Genomic DNA, 27,500 nt, shown 5'->3' on the forward strand with positions numbered 1-27,500 from the left:
TCGTGTGACCGGCGCTGGAATCGGGTGTTGGAAGAGGAACTCTAAACGTCAGTATATTACAAATTAGATTATTTTTAGAGGTGTAGTGAAATAGAAATTAGTTTATAGATTCTGGAAAACCCCTTTAATTGCGCGTTTGAAAATATGTTCTTTTTTTAATTAGACGAGCCCTTTAAAGGAAGGAGTTTAAGGCGCTTAGTCATTTGTGAAGATTTCACATTTTATTTCCCATTAAATGGAATAGTAATGTCTCTCAGATCACAAACACGAAGTATTACTTTTGATACTTTGATAGCATAAATTCCCAACCAGTTGGGCATATTATAAAATTTGAACGCCTCTTAGACAAAAGTTGTATATAATGATGGATCCGATCCATACCACTCTGGTAAAAAGTAGTCACTCCTAAAAAACACATCTAGTTAAAATGAAATGTCGCTTTTGCATGGCACACTAAATCGTCCTTTGTCTGCATTGGAAAATCAGACAGCGCAGAAGTACTTCACATCGCTAGAGATATAAGCTTTTCATCCGCATTTCTACTCAGAAGCCCACGGTTGAATCATGCCTTTTAAACGAACACTCTTTGAATTCTCTTTATCTTGATCTAAAGCCCCGAAAGGCCCACAAATCATGGACTTTTTAAAACAAAATACATACATTTTAATAGGTTTTTTTATTCTTTGCGATTAGGAGTGGTGATGTAAATGAGGCAGACTTAGATTTCAGTTTTTTTTTTACATTTGTGGTGGAATATATTGGTGGAAATGAAAAATAATATTTTTTTTAATCAGAATGTCTTTTAAATGAAAAGGTTTAACATTTACATTACAAGGGGAACTTCTGGCAAAATCTCACCTCAAGGGACAGACCGAGAAGAAATAAGCAGGCTGATAAAAGGATCCATACTATCTAGGGTGGAGAAGATGGCTGCAATATAAAGGGGATTCCTAGACGACTTGATAAATATTTACAAACAAAATAAACAAGCGTTCTTAGAATTACGTTAACTATGGAAGAGTACGGAAAACAATTCAAGAAAATGTATATTTTATTAAATTAAACGAATACATACTAAAAAAAAAACAGCTTCTTATAACATCTGTGAAGTGAACAATACGTGCCATTATAAAGTATAATGTCTTATACAATTTAGCTTCCATTATATAGCTGTGTGTGAGTATCGTGTAATAGTATAGTAATATGAAGCCACCTGTCTATATATTTCAAAGGACCTCTATTGTGTATATATATATATATATATATATATATATATATATATATATATATATATATTGCTGTGAACAAGGATTTTTGCTAATTTGTCATATTTAAAGGTTTCAGATTATCCATTATATATATATATATACCGTGAGTGTGTATATATATATATATATATATATATATATTTATTTATTTTATATATGATAAAGACGACACAAGTAAATAAAAAAATACAGCTTTTACATGAGCAATTGCCCCCTAAACCTAATAACTGGTTGTGCCCCCCATGGCAGTTACAACTGCAATCAAACATTTCCGATACCTTGTGATGGGTCTTTTATATCACTGTGGAAGATTGTGGTCCACTTTTCTTTGCAGAATTGTTTTCATTTAGCTACATTGGAGGGTTTTGGAGCATGAACTGCCCATTCAAATGGACATTCACTTTTCAAACAATCTATGCTGATCTAATATTATACCTGATAAATATTAACTTTGTAATTTACTTAATGTCAAAAGTTAGTTGTTTTATCCATGTAAATTCTGTGTGATGTTACTACTAGTAGGTGTCTCCCTTCCTGTAATCTGCTGTCCACCCTCTGTTGTCAAGAAAAATCCATCCCTAGTAATAGTGCAGAGACAGACTCCAGGAAGTGTGTGTGTGTGGAGGGGGAAGAGGGAGGGAACATGAGTAGAGAGAAAGACACAGGGACACGCTGTCCATAGAAGTCTATGGAGAGGGGAAGGGGGAACAGAAACAGAGTGAGAAAGACAAACGCGCAGCAGCTTTTGGTAAGATTTATATCTCACCCCAGTGCTGGATTCTCAGCTACATTGGTCATTACCACTGTAAGTTCCTCTATGTTGCTGCAGCTTTTATATATACATATATATATATATATATACATATACATACACTACCTTTCAAAAGTTTGGGGTCACCCAGACAATTTTGTGTTTTCCATGACAACTCACACTTATATTTATCAAATGAGTTGCAAAATGACTAGAAAATATAGTCAAGACATTGACAAGGTTAGAAATAATGATTTTTATTTCAAATAATAATTTTCTCCTTCAAACTTTGCTTTCGTCAAAGAATGCTCCATTTGCAGCAATTACAGCATTGCAGACCTTTGGCATTCTAGCTGTTAATTTGCTGAGGTAAATCGGGAGAAATTTCACCCCATGCTTCCAGAAGGCCCTCCCACAAGTTGGATTGGCTTGATGGGCACTTCTTGCATACCATCCGGTCAAGCTGCTCCCACAACAGCTCTATGGGGTTGAGATCTGGTGACTGCGCTGGCCACTCCATTACAGATAGAATACCAGCTGCCTGCTTCTTCCCTAAATAGTTCTTGCATAATTTGGAGGTGTGCTTTGGGACATTGTCCTGTTGTAGGATGAAATTGGCTCCAATCAAGCGCTGTCCACAGGGTATGGCATGGCGTTGCAAAATTGAGTGATAGCCTTCCTCATTCAAAATCCCTTTTACCTTGTACAAATCTTCCACTTTACCAGCACCAAAGCAACCCCAGACCATCACATTACCTCCACCATGCTTGACAGATGGCGTCAGGCACTCTTCCAGCATCTTTTCAGTTGTTCTGCGTCTCACAAATGTTCTTCTGTGTGATCCAAACACCTCAAATTTCGATTCGTCTGTCCATAACACTTTTTTCCAATCTTCCTCTGTCCAGTGTCTGTGTGCATTTGCCCATATTAATCTTTTCCTTTTATTAGCCAGTCTCAGATATGGCTTTTTCTTTGCCACTCTGCCCTGAAGGCCAGCATCCCGGAGTCGCCTCTTCACTGTAGACGTTGACACTGGCGTTTTGCGGGTACTATTTAATGAAGCTGCCAGTTGAGGACCTGTGAGGCGTCTAATTTCTCAAACTAGAGACTCTAATGTACTTGTCTTGTTGCTCAGTTGTGCAGCGGGGCCTCCCACTTCTCTTTCTACTCTGGTTAGAGCCTGTGTGTGCTGTCCTCTGAAGGGAGTAGTACACACCGTTGTAGGAAATCTTCAGTTTCTTGGCAATTTCTCGCATGGAATAGCCTTCATTTCTAAGAACAATAATAGACTGTCGAGTTTCACAAGAAAGCTCTCTTTTTCTAGCCATTTTGAGAGTTTAATCGAACCCACAAATGTAATGCTCCAGATTCTCAACTAGCTCAAAGGAAGGTCAGTTTTATAGCTCCTCTAAACAGCAAAACTGTTTACAGCGGTGCTAACATAATTGCACAAGGGTTTTCTAATCATCCATTAGCCTACTAACACAGTTAGCAAACACAATGTACCATTAGAACACTGGAGTGATGGTTGCTGGAAATGGGCATCTATACACCTATGTAGATATTGCATTAAAAACCAGTTTGCAGCTAGAATAGTCATTTAGCACACTAACAATGTATAGAGTGTATTTCTGATTAATTTAATGTTATCTTCATTGAAAAAAAAATGCTTTTCTTTCAAAAATAAGGAAATTTCTAAGTGACCCTAAACTATTGAACGGAAGTGTATATATATATATATATATATATATACATACATACACACACAAATACACACATATATATATATATATATATACATATACATATATGATAGATAGAGATAGGAGAGATAGATTCTCCTCTTTGGGTGCAGTGTATAGAAGACATAATAGCAGTTAGGCTGCGCCCACTAGCTCAAAGAAAATGAGAATTAGAGATAGAGCCTGTAGTTAAAATGCAAGCGAACAGTCACTTAATGGCCAGAAAGAGTGTTACTCCTTAATGTACACACATATGACAGCTTATTCTGAAAAGTCACCTGAAAAGTTAGGAACGCTTTAAATTCTTGCCACAGAATCTTGATCTTAAGTTTAGTTCATTTTAGCCATTCAGAGGTGGACTTGCTTGTTTGCTTCGAATCATTGTCCTGCTGTATAACCCAACTGCACTTGAGCTTTAGGTCACAAACTGACAGACGGACATTCTCCTTCAGGATTTTCTGATAGAGAGCAGATTTCACAGTTCCATCAAATATCACAAGTCGTCCAGGTCCTGCAGAAGCAAAGCAGCCCAGACCATCATATTACAACTACTATGTACGACTGTTGGTACGATGTTCTTATGGTGGAATGGGGTGTTCGCTTTACACAAGATATAACGAGACACGTCTTCCAAAAAGTTCCACCCTGACTTATCAGTCCAGAGAATATTATCCCAAAAGTATTTTTGGTCAGAATCAGTTTGCGCATTCCAATTCTCCAATGGATGCCACTGCCATTTTTTCAAAGTGTCTTTCTTATTGCGGAATCGTGTACATTGACCGTAACTGAGGCAAGTGAGGCCTGCAGTCCTTTCGATGTTCGTCTAGGTTCTTTTGTGACCTCCCGGATAAGTCTTTGATGCGCTCTTGGTGAAGTTTTGGTAGGGCGGCCATTTCTAGGAAGGTTTACCACTGTTCCATTGTTTTTCCATTTGTAGATAATGTCTCTCACTGTGGTTCGCTGGAGTCCCAGTGCCTTAGCAATGGCTTTGCAACCCTTTCTCGACTGATACCTTTCAATGACTTTGTTTCGCATCTGTATTTGAATCTCTTTAAAACGTGGCATCATGCATCATGTAACTTTCTAGCCTGCTTCACATTGCCAGACAGCCTCTATCTATTTAAGTAATATTTAGACTGAATAGGTCTGGCAGTAATCATGTCTGGGGGTGGCTAGTGAAATTTAACCCAATTGTCAATTGAGTTTGGCTAAATCATTGGCTAAGTGGGTGATTCACATAGGGCCAGGTACCACTGAACAGCATTTTTTTCTTCAATAAATTAAATAATTAATAAAAAAACTTGCATTTACCTGGGTTATCTCATGCACAATCAGCGAGAAAAGATAATGTGGCATGCTTCCTCATATGCCATAGGTATTCTAGGGGAGAATATGGTGCTAAACAAAAGCAACATACGGCAGTATACGGAGCGCCTATGGGTCCATAATATGAAACCATAGTGATTCTGTGTGTTGCCGTACAGCCTCTATGCATAAGACTTTTCCGTGAAAATGACACCAAAGAAGAAACTAACTATTTTCAACACAAGCTGTTCCCACATAATACAGATATCTAGCAAACAACCTCATGTACCATATAAAGGAAACAAAAAGGACCACACATCCGTTTCTCACCCCACTGTTTCCACTACAGCCTCAAGGTAACTACACATATAGGAGTGGATTTCTGGAGAAAGTCGTATAAAGCCTGGACTCTAACTCTCGGACCTTACTTGCCGAACCCTGAACCTCTGCACTGGTAAGCATAACCCGTAAACATAACTCAGTCTAATGGGGTTAGCAGCTAGGTTAAGGTACGGCTAAATAGGTACTTTGGTGCGGTACTTGATAAATAAGGGCTACGCATCACAAGAAAAACAAGGGAGTGCTTTATAAGTCTCACAGTTTGAGAACAACTGGGCTTTCAGGACCAGACGGCGTCATCACCCAACTACTAACAATCAGCATTTCTCAGGTAGAGCAGATTAGCTGGAGAGGTTGGTCTAACAGCTTTAGAAAGATATAATTAGTATGCCGTGATCAAATGGTCCAGAAATCTTGAGTGTCGGACATTTTTGGAAAAACAGTCCCAAATCAGTAAGGCCTCATGCACACGACCGTAGCCATGTGCACTGCTGTGATTTTCAGGTTGGCCGGCAGTGGAGTGTCACCCGCGAGCCGCCCGCAAATCGCGGGCCGTGCAAATGGCCGCGAACATTATTTTAAATGAGCCCGGACCGCAGAACACGGCCGTCATAAGACATGTTCATTCTTTCTGCGGTCCAGGCTCCTGGGCCATGCACGGATCGTGGAAACCACGGTCGTGTGCATGGCCTCATAGGAATGAATGGGGCCACAATTCTCCCGTGCCAGCTCATGTTTCCTGTCCGCAGCAAAGTAAGCGGTCTGTCCTCCTACAGTAACAATGAAGAATTACAGGTAAGTGTAGAAGGTGCATGACTTGTTAGGTCCTGTTCACACTGAGTTTTTTTTGGTGCAGATTTTGACACGGAAACCGCGTCGGAATCAGGGCCAAAAAACGCCCGAAACCACCTCCCATTGATTTCAATGGGAGGCAGAGGTATTTTTTTTTCCCAGCGACATGCTCTTTCTTCCCGCGGTTCAGTCTCGGACTTCCCGATGAAATCAATGGGAGGCAGACGAAGCATTTTTCGTGGCGTTTTTTGTCCGTGGCGGCGCTCAATGGTCGTGGCCGAAAAACGTGACAAGAAAGTGCAGGCAGGTCAAAATCTGCCTGCAAAATACTCTGTGTGAACAGGGCCTTACATTACAGTTATCAGAGCGGTGTCTTGTAACGAGCCATGCACCTGTGGGTTCATCACATGACCAGGAGACATTTTTCTGGAAGTAAATCAATGAAAGTTCATATGTAATGAGAGCAAGCAGTGATCTTGAAAATCATAAGCAATTGATACAGAAAATATATTGGAAACGGCATCACTTTTTTATTATACAAAAAAAAACAACATTTATTTGCTGAAACTGCAATACCCAAAAAATATCTGGTTACTATTTGTGTCTTTTATTCCTTTTTAAACTCAAGAGGCTTGGTGTTATATTACACATCAAATACTTATTCCAAGAACTCTGGTCTACAGTAAGGCATAGTTTAAGACGGAAATGTTATATTATGAAACCTAATAAAACACCAGAACATTTTCTCCAGAGTCATGGTTAACCCTTTCACTGCTGGGCCAATTTTCACACTTCTGACATATATAAATAAAATTAAAAATGACCTTATTATACCCCCATACCAATATATTTTATGAAACTAGATACCTGGCACATTGCAAAAATGCCACCCAGCACTTTATACTCAGGGGCGCCTAATACAATTTCGCATCCACGAGAAACATTTTGTAAAAAAATGCATAAAAATTCACGATTGTGGATAAGTCTGACCGAAGCAGCACCTTAGATAGTTACATAGGTTGAAAAAAAGAAGCAGGTCGATCAAGTTCAACCTCTCACGATCAATTACCCGTCATTCATTGCTAGATTAACTATAACCCTCATTGGTTATAGTTACAGTTTCATCTTAGATGAACAACTCCTTTTAAAATCAAAAGTTCAAGATTTGGGTTCATACACGCCGCTTACACCTATGTCTGCATCCACCTAAGGCATCATGCACATGACCGGTTCAGTTTTGCGAACACATGAATCCGCAATAAAAATAGATGTGTGCATGGCCCCATAGAAATTAATCGTTCAGTATGCTTTCCACACAAAAAAAACAAAAACGGGTAGAACACTAAAAAAAAAAAAAAAAATACTAAAATGTGACAATTAGAGAACACATTGCAACAAGTGCTGTGATCCTGCTGCACCCGGCAAAACGAGGGACGGGTGACCCCTGTTCTCTATATAGGTGCAGGTCCCAGGGGTGGGAACCGCATCTATCAGACATTTATGGCATATCCTGTAAATATGCCATGAATGTATAAGTTGGGAGTGCCCCATTAACTTTGTAAGGCCTACTTCACTTCAGTGTATTGCCTTCCATTGGAAGTATACGTCGGGGGGACCTGGTATATACATCCGAGGAAAGACTGCAACATATCCCACTGTATAGGCATAAAGTGCTACCTGAAGCGCTGTGCCCGGGGAAGCTCCTGACATCACTGTCTATATATGGACAGTGATGTCAGAATCTTACAATGTTGGAGTCCCGGCCAGAACATCCTCCGGCAGTGGACAAATTCCTGAAGTCACTGTACATATATGGGTTGTCCCAAGATTAACATTTATCACCTGTTGATAAAGGACTAATCGCTGGGGGCCACACCACTGGGACGCCACGATCACTAGGACTGATGAGTCATGAACCCTCCGTTCTTCCTTACTGCACAATCGCTGTGAGGCGGAGCTTTAATGGAGCGGAAGATGAGTATACACCCGGCCGCTTTATTCAAAGTCTATGGGACTGGCGGTGACAGCCGATTGCAGCGCTGGTGCCCTTTACGTCAGCCTGTATTGTGTCTATGCTGATATTCTGTCATTATATCCATTAGTATATTACTAAAACTGCTGTCGGCAGTGTATAGAATTCAGGAAGCTGTAAATGGTTCCAACAGCCAGCGGGTACTGGGAGAAATCCTGGCAATAACATATTAAAGAATTGTTAGTTATGTAATTTACTAGTCAAATTATTACAGCGGCTCCAAGCTGGAGCTTCACATCAAGAGACAGGGTTATATTGTCCCAGAAATGTACAGAACACGAACCATATATCGTTTCGCACATTCCCTTTAACCCTTTCCACACTCCCGCAGTGCTACGCCGGGTGCTTCTTATTACAGATGAATAGTAAACAAGAAGAGATTATACGATGGTAGTCTGTACGTGCGGCTGATTTATTCCCATTTCTGAGAAGCATTTGTAACGCGTGACAGTATTTAATTCTCAAGAAGCGCTTTCCCTTTTAACCCGCAACGATTCTTTAATTAATAAAGTCCACCGGAGCGCTCCAGATATACAATAAATATTCTATCTTATTCTTCAATTACAATTAACCCTCGCTTCATCCCATATAAATGGTCTTTATGGAATCATAAGCTAGGGCTGTAGGTCAAGTTATTTCAAGTTATTGGTACAGAGATCAAGAAATGCCGCAGCCCCACGCTGACCACTTTGTAAGCAGGAGTCGCTCAGTAAAAGCAGTGTTGCTTTATGTTCTATTGATATTGAATTTGTTAACCCACCATTGATTTTCTGTGTTATACAATCCAATTGAAAGCAACAGAGATAATTCCCTGCAGTTAATGTTACATTTTAATGCGGTGCTGGATTCGGATGGAAAGAAGCGTTTATAGCATATACAGCAGGGCAAGGACGCCCTCTGCTGGACATTCACAAATCAAAACAGAATTTCCGTGTGAATCGTGAACATTTTGCTAAGATGTATGAAGACCAAACGGGAGGTCGGACATTCTGGAGAAGCATTTCATAAAGATTCATAAAGATTCCCACGTGTCAAAATTGATCGGACAACATGTAAAAAGGTTTTCACATATTCTAGAGTATTAGATTGCTGGGATCTCACTTCAGCTCTGGTCTCCTATATTGAAATTGGGATTTCAATGGTACAATGGTTGCCAAAACTGACGAGTTAATAAAACAGACTACCCCGTGTTTTCCAGTTTGTAGGTTTTAATCACTTGTCACATTTTAACGTTCATCTGCAGTGGAAATATTTCATTCTGGACAATGCTTAGATAAAGAAATCAGTCCGGGGGGTTTGATGTCTGGACCTCACATCACACATATTGTAAAAGAAAACATAGCCCTTTAAAAAATAAATAAAAAGGTGTTTTTCCTTTTTATGTTTATCTAGTTTTTGCTAGAAAAAAATGGTACCCCAACAAAGTTATGTGTACTGAGTACATTATATATCACGTACATGATGTACCTGCCCCACCTGTGGAAATCGCTTTATCGCCACCTACAGCCCATGCGAAGCGTCTGCCCACATTAGCTTCTCCCCAATAACATGAATTTTTGGCTTGGCTTCATGCATTTGTATTCCATGTGGAATCTTATCTGTCGGTGTCCACAGACATTAGACAGGCAGAAGAAAACATTTTAGGGCCATTTTATGATTTTAATAGAGTGGGGGTCACCCCTGGGCCCCCCATCTAACAGCGAGAGCGGAGAGCTGCTGCAAAGATCTCAGGAGGAGCCTGCTCATCTATACATCATATACAGGGCCCAGTGCAGCATCGCAGCGAGGTAAATAAAGACCGGTGGGCCGTCCGCTACCTCAAGTAATGCTGATCGATGGACTTTCAGATGGATAGGGGTGACCCAACCCTATCTCATCTACACGTTGCAGATTTTTTTTCTGCACGTAAATTGTCCTGCGGTGCGCATTTTAAAATCTGCAGCCTGATTATCTTGCGTTTCCACTTGCGAATTGTACCGGACTAGTTTTAAAATTTTTTAGCAAAATCCGCAGCATAAAAACGCACCCATTTCCGCATCAAAGTGTGAAAAATGCCCCTAAAAACGTATTAAAAAAAACACATCATTAGGTGCAGATTTTACCTGCGGAAATACCTACGTTTACCTGCGGTTTTGATGCCGATTTTCTGCACCAAATTCCGATACGTGTGCATTTAACCTGAGTCAGTACGGTCAGATACACAATCTCATTTTAAAGGCTTATGTAAGAAGGACTTTTAGTTGTACTTCTGAGAGGCGCACAAAGTGTGCAAAAAAAATAAATTAAAAAAAAGGAAGATGTGTCGGGTCAGCCACATTGTATGTTCTGTAATCCAAAACATTATTATTCAGCATTCAATGGAAAAAAACCGCCCTACTAGTCCACATCTAATGAGAAATAGAATAATTATATTAATTACTTACAATATGTTTCGCTTAACAGAATCATAAAAATGGAGCATAAAATAAATTGTGCAAATAAAAAACTATTAATACAAAGAGTATATGCAGCCTCTATCTAATAAGAAAGCTAAGCATCATTAATCATCACATCCATCAAGCAGCGGAAGTTTAATTAACAGGGAGAGACGTGTGAAGAGTCAGAACCGCGCAGCAGAGTTACAGTAGAAATTAGAAGCATCTTCTGTCTTGGCCACAGAGCTGTGAACCCTATGACAAATGTCATCTCCAACATGATGAGCTAAAACTTGGGAACTTTCTCATTTGAGGCCCGCTGTAAAGGGACAATGAGCGGCAATGTGCTTTCTCCCTGAATGAATAGTCACGCACAATTCTACTCTGCAGTACAGTCTCCAGTCTGCCGCCGCTGAAAGTTCAGGGACAAGTCTGCTCCCTCCGAGCTTCTACAGCCATGAACATGTGCATTTACTCGAAACCGGGGCTGCATATTATACATATAGCAGGACGCCGGCCACTGCATACACCTGTGCACGCAACGTCCCGCTCCTTGTTTAGCTGCTGCAGTCGGCCTCTCGATAGTGGCGCCCGTGCCACCTCTGCTACACCTTAAAGAGACAGGCCTGCTCAGTGCTCAGCCTGTTCAGAACTACCACAACTTGTCTGAGCAACAAGGTTCTTCGCATCCTTTCCATGTGCGTTCCAAGCATTTGTTGTTTGCCATTTTAGATTTGACCCGGACTGTTTTGGGCCTTGTGATCACTACCTGCTCTGACCTGTACCTGTCTTATCAAGTAGCATGAACTCTGCCAGCCCTGACCTCAGATGTTTTAAAGAAGAACTACGGCTATATATTTTTTTTTCTCAGTGCCCCCCTCTTGAAAATGTGATGAAGTGTAAGGTAGAGCGGTGTATTGTCTTATCTGGTGCTTATTTCGTCCGGGTCACATGACCTCCACTCTGACCATCCACAAAAGTCTATAAGACTCACATCGAGGATCTTCTATTGAGAGACTGATTTCCGGTCCCTACAGCAGACGCTGTAGGACTTGGTTGGTCAGAGTGGAGATCACGTGACCCAACGGCAGCTTGCAAAGGAACGGGGTTACCTGGGAAATAAAGCACCAGGTAAGCTAATACACCGGACTATCTTGCATTTCAAAGAAAAATAGCTGGAGTGCTATTTTAAAGAGGCTCTGACACCAGATTATAAGTGCCCTATCTCCCACATAATCTGATCCGCGCTGTATTGTATATAACAGCAGTGGTTTTTATTTTGAAAAACTATCATTTTTTAGCAAGTTATGAGCAATTTTAGATTTATGCTAATTAGTTTCTTAATGACCAACTGGGCGTGTTTTTACTTTTTACCAACTGGGCGTTGTACAGAGGAGTGTATGACGCTGACCAATCAGTGACCAATCAGCGTCATACACTTCTCATTGAAACTAATTATCATAAATCTAAAATTGCTCATAACTTGCTCAAAAATGATCATTTTTCAAAATAAAAGCCACTGCTGTTATCTACATTACATTGCCGATCAGATTATGTAGGAGATAGGGCACGTTTAATGTGGTGACAGAGCCTCTTTAAGGTAACGATTACAAAATCCCTTAGGCTACGCCCCTCAATTTAGCCCTAGCAAAATCTAATAGTGACACATTGGCTCCTGCCCCAAAGCCCGACCGTGACAATACATGTATAAAACGTCAAGTAAATTTGTCAAAAGAAATAAACTAGAATGTAATTATTTCACGCCTTCTATTAACCTGTAGTTTCCCTTTCTTTGTATGCAGGATGTTTGTGAACGTTCAGAAACCTCCTCAGGCCTCAAATAATCTATTTTGTATAGAACAATAAATATTAGACATGGAGGAGGGGATTGCAGCTGCAGCGTCTCTATCTATGTAATATTGCACTCAGAAAGCATGCAGGCAAAAAAGTAATACATTTACAGAACCCATGCCTAGAGATGGAAAAAGACCCCCAAATAAGTACATTAGACCCAACATTTATGTCTCTGTCACATCTAATATTCGTCTACAGCTGCCCAATGAGTGATTATACATTTTTGTAATATTAGGTACGCTGCCTGTATCCGCCACTAGGTGGAGCTTAGTAAAGACAGATTTATTATTGAGCTCAATGGCAGCTATATGCATAGTATGAAGTAAGCTCCCCCTAGTGGTGATTATAAGCATCCAGAATTTTATAATCTTTGTAAACATTTATTGACAACTAAATATTATGTGATTTATTTTCATTACAACTGTACACAAAAACTCAAGATAATGGCATATTCATCTCACCATTGTTTCCATTTGCTTCCACTGCTCCTCCAACTTGGCCATCGCTAACAGCCAAAAGTCACTGCATTTAGTGTATCGCTTTCCTTGAAACCAGAACTGGCGGAGCCAGTCACATTCTACCTGAATGGACACAGACATTGCTACTTTATTTGGTTATACTCCATGACACATTTTTAAGCAATAACTTTCAGTTTACGAAATCTTAACATTAACCTGAGATATTGGGTTTAGTAAAAAAAAAAATGTTCAGTGACCAATTTATTCACTTTGTTGAATTTTAAATGGAAAATCTAAAAATATATTAATAAACAAGGAATTCTGTGGCTCAGCCGCTAGGGCAACGGATGATTAGAGTTTTTTAAAAAATATATCTTTTGTTCTCTTTATGTTCTACTCAAGCCTACGTGTGTTTCCTCTGGGTAATTCAAGCTTCCCATCACATTGGCCCTAGTGCAAATTGTAGGTTAGTGTAATGTAGGAAAATTTTAAAGAATTGGATAGCAAGCCATTGGGGTGTTCCAGGACCTAAATATCCTTAGCAATCAGATGAATGGGGCTGAGCTGCTGTGATTGTGTAAACTATGGGATGCGGTGCTCGCTGGTGCGTCTTGGGTGCCCATCTCTCCTCGACTTCACCCATAAAAACAAGAAGGAAGAAAACTGGGCTCTTCGAAACATGTTGGAAGTTATTTGGCCTGTATTGGCCTCCGTACTAGCTGTAGGCGGCTGTGTGGGGACCTAATAACTATGTATAATTATATCAAAAGGTCAGTACAGAGATCTCTCTCATGATCTATTTATACCAGGACTGTAAATATGACAAGGGGCATCCTCTACATCTAGAGGAAAGAAGGTTTTTACACAGACATAGAAGGGGGTTCTTTACTGTAAGAGCAGTGAGACAATGGACCTATCTGCCACAGGATGTTGTGATGGTGAATTTACTAAAATAGTTCAAGAGGCGTCTGGATGTCTTTCTTGAGAGTAATAATATTAAAAGTTAAGTTTACTAGATTACTGTAGATGGGACGTTGATGCAGGGATTTATTCTTATTGCCATATTGCAGTCGGGAAGGAAGTTTTCCCAAAGAGGAGGAAAATTGGCTTTTACCTCATGGGGGTTCTGCCTTCCCCTGGATCAGCATTGCAGAATAATAAGCTGAATTGGATGGACATATGGTCGTTTTTCAGTCTTACAAACTATAATACTATATTACTTTGATACATACAGAGATTCTGGCAGAAGGGTGAGGCTCAATACTGCCTCTGGTGCGGCCTGGCCGGCATTTACTGGGGTTGACCTGGGGGCCTGTTAGGCACCCCGGTTGCCATAGAAGACACCAACACCTTGCGATCACACGCAGGGTGCCGGTGAGGTGAGAGAGGGAGCTCCCTCCCTCTCTCCAAAACCACTCAGATGCGGCGCTCGCTATTGAGCGCCGCATCTGAAGGGTTAAACTAGCAAGATCGATACTGATATCGATCTTGCCCGTTTGAGCAGGGCTACTCACAGCGCCGTAAAAAGGCTACTGCATTGGAATAAAGCCCATTAGTGGCCGCCGTAAAAACACTATGGGGCGGTCACCAACGGGTTAAATCACTAAGCAGAAAATTTACGAGCACTTTGTCCAGTTTTTAACCTTACATAGTTTCTTTTTTAAAATTTTGTAAACTTTAATTGGAATTTTGTTTTACAATACAAAAATTACAAAACAGCCCCCAACCCCGCCCCGTCAAACACAGTCCCAGTACAAAAACATACAAAAATGTCAAAGTGCAATGGTTCATAGTATAATCCAAACGTTACCATCCTTACAGAAGTTCTAATACAGTATTGTTTGGTGTTCATCCGCAAGTTATTGGGTGTTGTTTTAGTAACCTATGCGTTAAACTAATTTAGGAACGCGTAAACATTGACTCAAGTGCAAATTTACAGGTCTTTGCTGCACTTATATAAGTGTTATATGAGTGTTAGTGGAGCAATTTCTTACATTTTGGAAGACAAAACCTCCCAGCAGTAGAAAATGGACTGGTGAGTATGACCTCCAAGCTTCTACACGTTGTCATTCCAGGTGATCATAGACAATATCCTCTCTCAATCATAATTCCCAGATTCTACCGTTATCTTCCACCTTACCTCATTGTGGATCTCTTCCGCTTGTTGTAAAATTCCAACTTCTAGAGACTGTAACTTTGTTTCTCCAGAATTAGGGATCATATATAAGTTCTCCAGAGCTTTTTTACACCTTGTCTGTATATAATTGAAAGTACCAGTAGAACACTGCAAAATAATGGCCAGTGAAAATAAAATGAGTACAGCCTGTAGTCTGTAGATATATACAAGCTACTCCAACCATATTTTAGTTTTGTTAATATCTTTACTACTGTGACCCACTGCATTAATACCACAGTATATTTTCAGACACCACTAGGAGGGGCTTTCTGCAAACTGTCCTATTATTGATTTCAATGTATAACCAGTATGCAGTAAGCTCTTAAACTCCCCCTAGTGGCGGCTGCAGACAGCCAGAACTGTATGCGTTAACTATTTTTATTCAGGGTATTTGGAGCTCTATATCAGAAAAACTAAGCTCCAACTGCTATAAAGATATATTAAGAAATGAATCACAATTTTGGGCCTAAAATCTACACGGTGTTAAGATGTAGACATGGTGTAATGACAGGGGGTGGGGAAACAGACAGTGAGCCCTAATCTACCCACCACTCAGTCCCTGCCTACTTGCAACAACCCGCCCTAGGCGACGGGGTACAACTGGGCGACGGTCCCTACGCTCAGTAGGTGCACGACAGACAAACAGACAAGGGGACACAAGCAAAGGGAAATGGGGCAGTTGCCGACGGCAACACCGTGAGCAACAAGAGAGGTGAACGAGCAGAGTCAAACCAGGAATGTACGAGGTAACAAACGCAGAGCAGGAGAGTAGTCAGTAAGCCGGGGTCAGTATGAAGCAAGGTCAAATAGCTAGGAGCTGCAGCAAGGCCAGGAAACCACACAAGAAGAATCACAAGCAAAGGAGGAACAGGAAAGGCAGGTATAAATAGACAGAGGGCGGGAGCTAGCTCCGTCTGGCCAGGCTGCGATAGGCTCTCCCACTCCTAAGCCTGCCATCCTGAGTGGTGGAAGATGGAGTCAGTCTCAGAGACATAGAACCAGGTGCAGACTGATTACCCATAGGCGTATACACAGAAGTTGTGCCTGGCAGATCCTTTACACATGGACTTTAAAGGGTAAATTTACTCAAATGTGATCTTCTGATACGTGTTCAGTACATGTCAGAAAAAAAACAATGGTGGAATCTATTGGGGCATAAATGGGGGGAGAAGCACTCAACCGGGCACAGTGGCCCTTCAACCGTGATGGGGTCACTTCGGCTCTTTTCAGGTCTACTCGGAGAGACGGGGATATAGCGGATGATGAGCTCATAGACTTCTATTAGCCCGTCTTCAGCAAACCCTGCCTTTTTAAGGAGAGCTGAGAAGAGCCGAAGTGATCCCATTACAACAACTACTCTTTAATTTACTGGAACTAGGACCACCACAACATTTTAAATAAGACATAATGGTGCGTGTTTTCTTTGAGCACATTTCTATACAGAAATACAGTTTACAAAAATGAAAATCTCAAAAAAAAAAAAACATTCAGGAAAATCTGTCCATGACCATGTGATGGACACATTGCCTTGTTAAGAAGACACAACTCCGATACCGGGTATAAATAACCAATAAATACATTAAACGGAGGCTGTGATGGATGCCATGGAAGTCACCCATAGACTATTATGGAATACATAAACAGAGATATGTCATGAACTCTCATGACCTTTCTGTAAAATGGTTTCTATAATAGTCTATGGGTGACGGATGCTTCTGTATCGCCCAACGGAGGCCAAAAGAACACTTTTCTGGCCACTGTTGGTATAATGTGATTCTATAGGTATGTTTGAGGTAAGTAACAGGAGCTTCCCCAATGCATACATCAAACGTGCAGAAGAAGTGCAGCGTGAAAGGGGCCTAACTGTATCAGTCCTGCACTTGTGTGTCCATCATATGACAGGGACAGATTTTATACACTGAAAGTAAACTAAGAAAGCTCCTAGCAGAGATATTCAAAGTCATTAGGAATTTATACGGAAAGTATATTAGAAAAATGTGTAACTTTTCATTATATAATAAATATTTATTTGCTGAAACCCTAAGAGCCCTATAAAGGTTTTTTTCAGCGAGTAAAATTTGATGGCCTATCCTCAGGATAGGCCATCGATAGCTGATGGGTCGGGGTCCGACTCCCAACCCATCAGCTGTTTTGAAGGGGGTTCAGCGCTCGTACGAGCGCTGCTTTCCCTTCATTTCTACTTGCTCACTGTGAATCTTTGACAAACATTTAGAAGCGATTCACCAGTATTGCAGCCTTTTCTGCCATTGAAGTGAATGTGAGAAAAGGCTGCAATACCTGTGAATCGTCGCTAAATGCGTGTCGAAGATTCACAGCGAGCAAGTAGAAATGAAGGGGAAGCAGCGCCTGTATGAGAGCTGCAACCCCTTCAAAACAGCTGATCCGCGGGGGTCCCGGGTGTCGGACGCCAACCGATCAGCTATTGCTGGCCTGTCCTGAGGATACGCCATCAGTTTCTACTGGCTGAAAAACCCCTTTGAGGTAGTGACACAGAACAATATAATTTAATTACGCAGATAACATACCTTCGCTACTCTGTGTGTGGAGCTGAACCGAGGCTGAGATCCAGCAAGTACACAGTGTTGATGAGTTGTGTTGAGGTTATCTGTTAAAAGATCAATGGGAAAGAACAACATAGAAATCAATCATAGACATCGAGTTAGACAAATCAAGAACAAAATCATGTCTGAACAACAGTCATGGCTTTACACGACACTCACTTAACACGCCACGCAAAAACTGAACACATTGAAAGTCTGTGCAACTCTAAAACACTCAAACAAATTTCATTGTGCACAGTTTCGATGCAAATGTTGTTTTGTAAAGGAAGTCTAATAATCACGTTATATATGGGAAGTGATAGTTCTGCAATTCCCTATTAAAATCTTTAAATAGGCTTTAAACTGAAGGTTTACTTTAAAGTGGTTGTTCCATCAGTACAACCCTTGTCTATATGTTCTATTAGGACATATAGATCTCATAGAGTGGGTCCTCTGCTTGGAACCCGACTATGTGCCAGAACAGAGAGCCGCTCTGGCGGATCCGGCACTTTCTAGCATTACATGGAAGGACGTTCATTCGAATGTTCGGCATGTAATGCTGCATTTCCCCTGTAGTGGCCGCTGCAGTGAAAGTATCTTGATGCCTGCTGCTTCCCCCAGCTTTGCTGAGGATGAGGGTAACCGGACCCTCAGCGATCATATTTTTTTTTTTAAAGGAATTATCTTCATGAGACAACCCATTTAAAGTAATGCAAAATGATGCCTCATATCACACTCCCAATATTTGTAACGATAACAAATCCTCTGACCTCATCACAAACTGACAAAAATAAAAACTCTTGTGTGAATTTCCTTTCCTTTCAATCGACCTTACTATCGAACATATTCCAATGTCTCTTTATCTGCATACAGATGGCCTGGTATTCAAAGGCTGAAGGTGCTATAACCCAAGTATAAGCTTATAGTAAAGGCTATGTAAATCTCTGATGGGCATTTGTATTTTTTAATAAAAAGGTCAGTCAAGGTCTTTGGTGTAACTTTTTAATTAGTCATTATACAAAATTAGCTTTACTTTTTTAGATACAGCTGGTCTGTATTCTTCTTACAGGGCAGTTGTATGTAGCGCTAAATCCCGTCCCTGTCAGGTCCGCGGGACTGACGAATTTAGGTCAATACAAAAGATACAACTGCTGTGTATAGAGAATACAGAACAGTTGTATCTCAAAAAGCAAAACAAATTTTTAATAAAGACTATTTATAAAGTTACACCGAACACACTGACTGAACGGTTTATTAAAATAAAAAAATGCCCCTCAAAAGGTTCACATATATTCTATACCTTGATTATTCTTCTCTTTAATAGACCTGGCCTTGTACTTCCTTTCTTCAGCCGGTGACTAAACGTAAGAGCAATGACCCTATAATGATCGCCCACATCAGTCATTGGCTATACAATAGTGACTGATCTCATTCTACAGAGACATGGCTGTCTGGTAGTGTGACACAGCGCTGGCGATGAAGATGTCTCGGCAGGAGGGTGTCTCGGCATATTATATTATTATTTCTATCAGCTGCTGTTGTAACTATTCAGACAAACGACCTCCCAGCACAAAATTGTTGCTTTGGAAATGCTGTATACACGTTCCCTTCAGCACTCTCTTTAGTGACTGAAATCAGTCCAAGGGCCAAGTGAGGGTAAAGAGGTGAAACCGTGCGCCAATTTATCTTTACTTTATTTGCTGGCAAGAACCAATCTATCTCCCTGCATATACAAGGATTTCTGAGAATGGCTGCAGGGCGTTATTTATTCCTGCAAAGTGACTTTTGACACAGGGACAAAATAGGAGAAGCCGTCTTAAAATGAGTGGCCGTAGGCCAAATGTTTGTGAGTTGCTTTAAATGCTGAGTGTTAGATGAGACATGTTTCCCTGGCAACTCGCCTGTCAATCAAACGGCAAAACAGATCAGCACCTGATCAGGACATTTTCCATAGCCACAGTATAAATCAAAGAGTTAATGCTGTCATTTAAGTTAGGAAATGATCTCATTATTTTATAATTGACAGCACTAAAACTTCATAGCTCCCCTCCCTGTAAATTTAATATCGTATTAATAGCTGAAGAAATCCTGTGAAATGCCATAAAGTAAGCGCACAAGAGATTAATAAGGATATACGAACATAGATCTGATTTTTCCATATGTTTAGTAAATGCAAGAAGAAAAAAATACATTGTAGCACCGACACATGGAAATGTAATCCTCAATTACAAAATAAAAAAAACAGTCGGGACTTTGATTCAGAAATTTCTGATTTAAACAAATGATACTAAAATTAAAGTGAAGAGGTTATCTATACCTAATAAACTAAAAGAATATTAAAGAAGATCTGTCATCATATTATGCCACCCTGTTTGAGGACATAGTATGGGAAGAAGTCCGCTCCAGTGTTAGACCAAACAGGACAAAAAAATATTGTGCCACTTGGCTAATAGAGCCTAAAAAAGAATAGAACAGACTCGTAGTCTGCTGTATTGATGAGGGGAGCGCTCCCCCTCTCTCCCTAGTGACTGATGGCTGCCGTGTATACAACACATATGCGACAGCTCGTCGGTCACTGGTGAGAGGGACAAGGGGAGTTGGAGGGAACGTTCGCTTTACGAATACTGCAGAGTCATAACTTTGAGTCCGCGCTATTCTTTATTAGACTCGATTAGCCAAGCGGCCCTACATTTTTTTTTTGTGCTGTTTTAGTTAACAATAGGGCAAAGCTGTCCGCTCTAAGAATTGTGGCCACAGGGATGGGTGAGGTGTCTACTTATACATATGGACAATATGAGAACAAATATCCCTGTATATATGTGTCCCTGGATATCACTCCCCATCCCCCTCTATCTCTGCAGCCGCCATCCCCAAGGTAAACATTCGGGGACATAATCTTTAATAAAGTATATACAACAAAGTTAAAGTATATATATATAATTTACTAAATTCGAGACATTCTCTCTACATTAAACAGAATGTATACTCACTATTTAAAAAAAACAAATAAAAAAAAAATATAGAAATAATATATATATTATCTAGAATAATCTAAAATAATAATGTATAAAATGATGTATAATAATGTATAGAGTGTATAATCAGAATAACACACGTTATTGAATTGATTACACGTTATCAAAATTGCTATTAAAAAAATAATTGAATTATAAAAATGTGTTTCAATATTTTTGGTGCAGTTTGCGCACTTTTTTCCAGAAAAAGACACAATAATAAATAAATAAGCCATGTTAGTATGCAGAGCAAAGAATAGATGAAGAGCGAGACAAGATAAGGACAAAAACAAAATCTAGGCATTGTAGCAGCCCGGGGAACGTTTTCTTCATTCATAGTTTTATCTTTATTTCACAAAACAAAGCCGAAACATACCTGACGTTTCCACAAAGTATGAGTCTATAGGGACTGGATCAAGCATTACTGGACGGACACCAGTACCAGATCATATATTTTGGTTATGGGAGAGATTTACTGCCCCAGGTCCGCAGAATAACTTCAGCCCTGGCGGCCAAAGGGTTAACCCGAGGCATCACGGAGGATTAGATGGACATATTGCCGGATTCTCACATTATGAGTCCCGGGTTCACATCGACAGGCTAATACTGGAGGGTACGTATTGAATATCAATGTGAGGAAGCATTTTATAAGTGGAGGGTGGGTTTATGGGCCCCCTGTCTTTACGCGGAATAGATCAGGACGTTATTAGAAACTTTTATAAATCAAAATAAGCATGAATAAAAGAATAGTACGAGAAAAGGCTGCACATAAAAGGTTCATTCCTACCAGGGGGATATTCTACGTTCTGAAATTCACGATAAACAGAGACCGATCAATACAGTATTTATTTCAGGCTAGCTCGATTCCTACAGACGTGGAGAACTATAAAGTATGAAAAGTGATTTGCTTTGAGATATAATGTAGCTTTGTAGGGTATCTGCCGTGTAATCTATATATCGCGTCTTGCCTGAAGCGTTGCAGATGTAAATAAAACTTGATACTAACGCACGTCCGCAACAGCATAAAACACGACGGCAAATAAGTGAGTGTAATGAGGGAAACCTACAGCTGATCTCTCCCATCTGCTATTGTATTAGTGACCTTAGTATTGGGGCTTGTTACTTGTGCCACTATATCGGTGACCCGCGTAAACCTTATTAGGGGTTGTTCACACAGAGAAAAATGCTGCGAAAAAAACCTCCAAATCTTAATTCTGCCTCCTATTAATTTGAATGGGAGGTCGGAAATTGCTCAAAGAAAGAGCATGTCTTTTTTTTTTATCCGCAAGCGTACAAAAGCCACCCGCAGGAAAAACGCCTCTGCCTCCCATTGAAATCAATTTTGGTTTCGGTGTCAAAGTCGGTGCCAAAAAACTCAGTGTGAACTGACTCTTAGAGTACACAGAAAACCATTACAAAAAAAAAGAAGCGCATAAAGTAACTGTAAGAAAAGCTAAAACACAAATGAACAATCTGTTTATATTACCAAGCATAAAATAAGAGTCTCCTGGATTCAATGGTAAAGCAAGACCCGGAGACTCTATGTCCCACGCGATCTTCAGACCCACGTGCCACTTTGATGCATCCTTAGCTTCTTCTTCTTCTTCACGTCTTTCCATAGCACTATCTGGAACAAAGTGTACAAAATGTAATCCATGAAAATAATCCACAAATCAGTTGGCATAGAATACAGAATATAAAAGAAGAACCTAGAGAAAGCTGGAAACAGCCACAAAGCAGACTTTAGGCCCTGTTCACATGGAGCTTTTTGCAGACAGAAAACCATCTGCCTCGAAAATCCTTCAGGAATTTTGAGGCAGATTTTGACCTCCCTGTCCTTTGTGCCGCGGTTATCGCAGCATTTTTGCGGGCAAAAAACGCTCGGAAACTATTTTTTTTCTGCCTCCCATTGATTAGAATGGGAGGTCAGAAGCGGAAACCATGGAATGAAACCGTCACACGAGTGCTTCAGCTGCTTCGTTTTAGCGATTGGTGGGGGTCCCAGTGGTCAGTGTCAAGAAGACTTGGAATGTACTTTTCATTACACAATAATGAAACTTTATTTTACAACTACTAAACAAATACAATGTGATATTAGACAAGAAAATTGAGTAAACACAGAACATAGTCTTTCAATTATTACTACATTTACTTAAAGGAGCACTTCACTTTACTTTTTTATAGCACCCTCCATTTGTACATTGGTGTTTCAGTGGGTGCTGTGTGCAAAAATACTTACCGATCCCCGAATCTTGTCTTTTTCGGGTCCAGCGCCGCTCACATGATCTTCCTTCTGACTTGACTGGCGTCACTGCTTTTGAATATACCAGAACTCAGGCTTTCAATGCATTCCTATGGGAGCCAGAACGAGGCCAGAACGAGGCTCCATAGGAATGCATTGAGAGCCTGACTTCCGGTTTTCTGAAAAGCAGCGATTCCAGACCAGGTCAGAATGAAGATCACATGAACGGCGCTGGACCCGAAAAATGACAAGATGCAGGGATTGCGAAGTATTTTTGCACACAGCACCCCACTGAAACACCAATGTACAAATGGAGGGTGCTATAAAAAAGTAAAGTGAAGCGCTCCTTTAAAGGGGATGTCCAAGGACAGACATTGGTATCTGGAAAGTAAGGGTCTGTCCTTTAGGACAGGGCTACACCACTTTGTCTTCGCCTCCTGTCCCCTTGGCCCCTACCAGGGGGCTGCATGGTCGGCTATCAACTATTAGACTGTATTCCCACGGGGCAGATGTGTTGCAGAAATGTCTGCGACTGTCCCATTCATCTGAATAGAGCTTGCAGAAATCCATGTATTTGCCACCAAAACAACCCCATTCAAATGAATAGAAACGATTTGCAGTTGCAGAAATTTCTGCGTTAAATCTGCCATGTGTGAATTCAGCCTAAAGGGCCAACCATGCGGCCTCCAAAGAAAACCGAGAGGATCTGACAAGAGGAGAAGTGTCACTTGGTTCTAGCGATCAGCAGGGGTCGCAGCAATGAAATACCCCAATAATCAATATGTTTCTGACCTTGATAACTGTAGTTGTAAACAGCAACTGTAGACCCCTCCACAAGGTTCTCATCATGGTGCCAGCTCACTGCCATTTTTCCCATACCAAAATATGGCTCCTCTTTAAGGTAGGACATGTTTTGTGGGTTCATGTAATTTATCAAAGTTACATTAAAAGATTCCACTTCTTCTTCGCCAAATTCTCCATGACTCTGTAAGGATATCGGCTGTTGGGCGTCAGTAGAGTATTCTGTCCCGCGCTTGTTTCTTACCACTTTGTTTAATTCACGTATTGTCTGAAGATGTAGAAATGTATTTAACTCATAAAAGGCTTTGCAGGCATCGGAAACGTCTTTTGTGCTGTATGCGATGTTATATTCATTCTCTAGCCATGGCACAGCAAACAGCCTAGTATTGAGATATTTATAGGTGTAGCCTGGCTGGCCAATCAGAATGCGAGATACTGGCGTTAGCAGGTCTTTACCTTTCAACTGCACAAGGTCTTGAAACAAGCAGCCGTGATGGAGCAACGTTAGAAATGCCTTCTGGACTACATGATGTAGCTCTTTAGGAGTTTGGTCAGCTTCCTGGATAACTAATTTGGCATATTTTGTGCTCCACTAGAAAATAAAATATATGGGTTCAACTTGGAGATGTATGGAACGATGTAGACACAAGAGTTCTAAACATTTAGTATAGTTGAGGTTGCTCATATCTGCGTTATCTTCTTTCCATCAGAGATTCTAGTACTCGTTCAATACGCTATTCTTGCCATTAAAGGGACAGTCCGGCCAAATCTAAACTTTCCCATGTGTACCATTATGTATTCCATGTGTCAGTCTCTCACCTGTTATTTCTATCTCTATATATCAGACTGGGAAGGTTGCTTAGCAGCAGTGCGAATCCGGCTCGGTGACACGCTTTCTCTACTTCAGTCTATGGAGATCTATGTGTCACCCATCAGAGGCTTCACACTGGTTTGAGAGACTTCTATCATCAGCTACCACTGATACTTAGACAGGTTCCTCTCACACAGGTATAATGTAGAAGAATATATTGCAGCCTCCCTGTCTGTATACTTATGGTTTCTCAGCTTATTTAGGAGAATATAGGGAGAATGATAATCAGTGTCCCCCAGCATGCAGAAATTGTATGGTCTTTAGCTTATCGTGTAATGCTGTGCTGAAGCATTATGGGATTGATAGCAAAGCAGAGAGGAAGAGAAAGCTCGAGAAATCTAAAAATCAAGATGGCGTCTCTTTCTAAGCACAGAAACGGTAGCAGTGGAAAAAGTAAGTACAGTATACATAAAAGAAGTGTAGAGTGTGATTTACAGTCAGATAGGGGTGCAAGGATGGAAAGTTGTGTTACCACTGGAGGTCTTCTTTAAGCTGGAACCCCCAATGGAAATCTGACGGAAACCCATTATAAGCCAATGTGTTCCACCACAATCTGTTCAAAAATTGATCTGGCATAGCGGTTATGGCTCCATTATGAACGGAAGCGATGACACTAATGTGAATAGTGCCTAACTTTGCACAGTCATTGCTGTCTTGCCAGGTTGTCCTCTGTGGTGAGATATTTATAGGTCATACATACCAAATAACGGAAGCCATTATCCAGTGGAGTAAGATACTGTAGATGTACATCACCAAGTTGTTGAAGCAGTTTCCGTTTCTTAAAAAAATAAAAAATTATAATAATACATATATACATAAATTACCAGTAAAAAAAAAGGAATGACAACCTATTCGGCTTTGGATGTGGTTCTATTCTGGCAGCTTAAAAGGGTTCTCCTAGATTTAGAAACATTGCTAATATAAAAGTGATCTAACTTCTGTTTGGACATTCCCATGTCACATTCAATGAGCAGCCTATACAAGAAACAAGTAAACCAGGGGTGGTCAACCTGTCAGATTATGGGGGCTTGAAATGCAGTAGCCAAGTAAATAAGCCCAATATGATTGCCCCCTGGTAGGATGCTGGTGCCAATCCCACACAGCACACTCACAAGGGCTACATGATGCCCCTGGCCACCAGTTGGGCATCACTGGTGTAAACGTAAGAAGAGCTTCGATTTTGGACCATGTTTTCATCATGCACTAATGTCATTGCTAACGAAAATTCCTCCTACAACATTCATTTACAGATACAAGAAACAGTAAGAGAATAATCAGAAGACACATTAGTAATCAATGCAGAAATCCAGGTAATTCTAAATGGTTCACTTACTTTGTATTGCAACTGTATGTTTGATATACATACCATCCATCCACAAAGCATATATATAGGAATGGAATTCATTTTCTAAGACGTTTTGGGATTACGCAAACAGCAACTAACTTGTTGTTTGTACTACCAACAAAAAAGCTACATATGGCCTAATGCGCACAAATAATCTTGGCCAAGGTTTTTCTCTTTTTTTCTAGTATGTAATATACATAGCAGTCATATGAACAGCTCTGTCCAAACAATTAAAGAAGCAGCTCTCTCTTCTCCGGGGACAGCAGGAAGTCCCGGCACCATCCGATACACTTATCAGCCACTAATCTACATCAAGCCACTAAGAAGAATACATGAACCCTTCTTCGTACTATGTCTCACCATGAAACATCCTTCTCACTATGTCACTGATGAACTTCCCTAAATGTCTTTCACCCCTCACCCCACCTACCGCATATACAAAGTAAACACACACGCACTTTTACAATGAGAGGAGAAGGTTTTGAGAAAAGACAAGACAGGACTTGAAAAAAAATATATATGAAAATTTATAAAAAATTTAATTATTTTATCTTAGTTGACTGTTCATATCACACAATATCCTAAAACCAAACTTTATTAGTTTGGAAGAGATATGAACCTTATAAGGCAACCCAAGCAAACTCTCGACTTTCAAAAAGAAGAAAAAAAAAGTAATGTAAACACATTGGGTAACTAAACTTTTAAAAAACGTTGACATGTCATATGGACAAGACAAAAGTTTGATCGGTGGAGGTCCGAGAACTGAAACCCCCACCGATCGCTAAAATGAAACAGAAGCGCTATGACATGTCAAAAGTTTTTTAAAAGTTTAGTTTGTTTATGAATTAATTTTTTTTATTTTTTTTTAAATACATTGTATAGAGAATTCACACTCATGAATTATTAAGCAGAAGATATTTAACTTTGCTGCTAAGATAAACTTTGGTCATCCATTACCAAACTCATCCAAGTAACTGTTCACACCAGGCTGCTTCCCTGTAATAAACAACTCTGCAGCGCTGTTCCCACACCATCATGCATATGCATGGAGCAATTAGCAGATATCATTGAGGCCATTCAAGCACAAGAACATTTAACCTTTTGGGCTCTGAGGAGAAGTAATGTGTTTTCAAGTGCAGTGACCCCGTGTGGTTGTGGAAGTGTTAAGTCAAACTTTTGAAATAATAATAATGTTAAAACATATACATACACTGAAATCCAGCGCTTGTTTATTTCCTGCCCGAAGCGCGTTTCCATCTTTAATATAAATCTAGAAATATTCTTCACTGTAAAAAATTATTTCTTAACTTTATAATCCCTAACATTTATGACTGATGCATTTAATGCTTACGGTTACTGATATTTAAATACTGTAATCTCCTTAGGCCATTCATAGCTTATTCAAAATATCACAATTTTCCAATGATTTCCCAGATGCATTATGAATTCCCTGCGCTGGATTTGCGGTTTTCAGATTCTTAAGCGCATCATGAAGAGAAGTGTTTACATAGACTTCATTTGTAAAAAATGGAATA

General features: G+C 40.2%; 1 protein-coding gene across 1 annotated transcript in view; it reads right to left on the reverse strand.

Annotated features, from left to right (window-relative positions):
* Positions 1-27,500, reverse strand: part of FTO (FTO alpha-ketoglutarate dependent dioxygenase) — a 254,756-nt gene that overhangs the window by 202,421 nt on the left and 24,835 nt on the right. The window contains exons 2-7 of the mRNA XM_075837504.1: positions 25,321-25,398; positions 23,741-24,341; positions 22,193-22,333; positions 17,678-17,757; positions 15,096-15,239; positions 12,959-13,078 (exon numbers count right to left, since the gene is read on the reverse strand). Coding sequence (XP_075693619.1) covers positions 12,959-13,078; positions 15,096-15,239; positions 17,678-17,757; positions 22,193-22,333; positions 23,741-24,341; positions 25,321-25,398 — 1,164 coding nt within the window. The remainder of the gene's footprint in view (positions 1-12,958; positions 13,079-15,095; positions 15,240-17,677; positions 17,758-22,192; positions 22,334-23,740; positions 24,342-25,320; positions 25,399-27,500) is intronic.

The sequence above is a fragment of the Rhinoderma darwinii genome, chromosome 9, assembly GCF_050947455.1.
Source record: "Rhinoderma darwinii isolate aRhiDar2 chromosome 9, aRhiDar2.hap1, whole genome shotgun sequence".
NCBI classification, from domain to species: domain Eukaryota; kingdom Metazoa; phylum Chordata; class Amphibia; order Anura; family Rhinodermatidae; genus Rhinoderma; species Rhinoderma darwinii.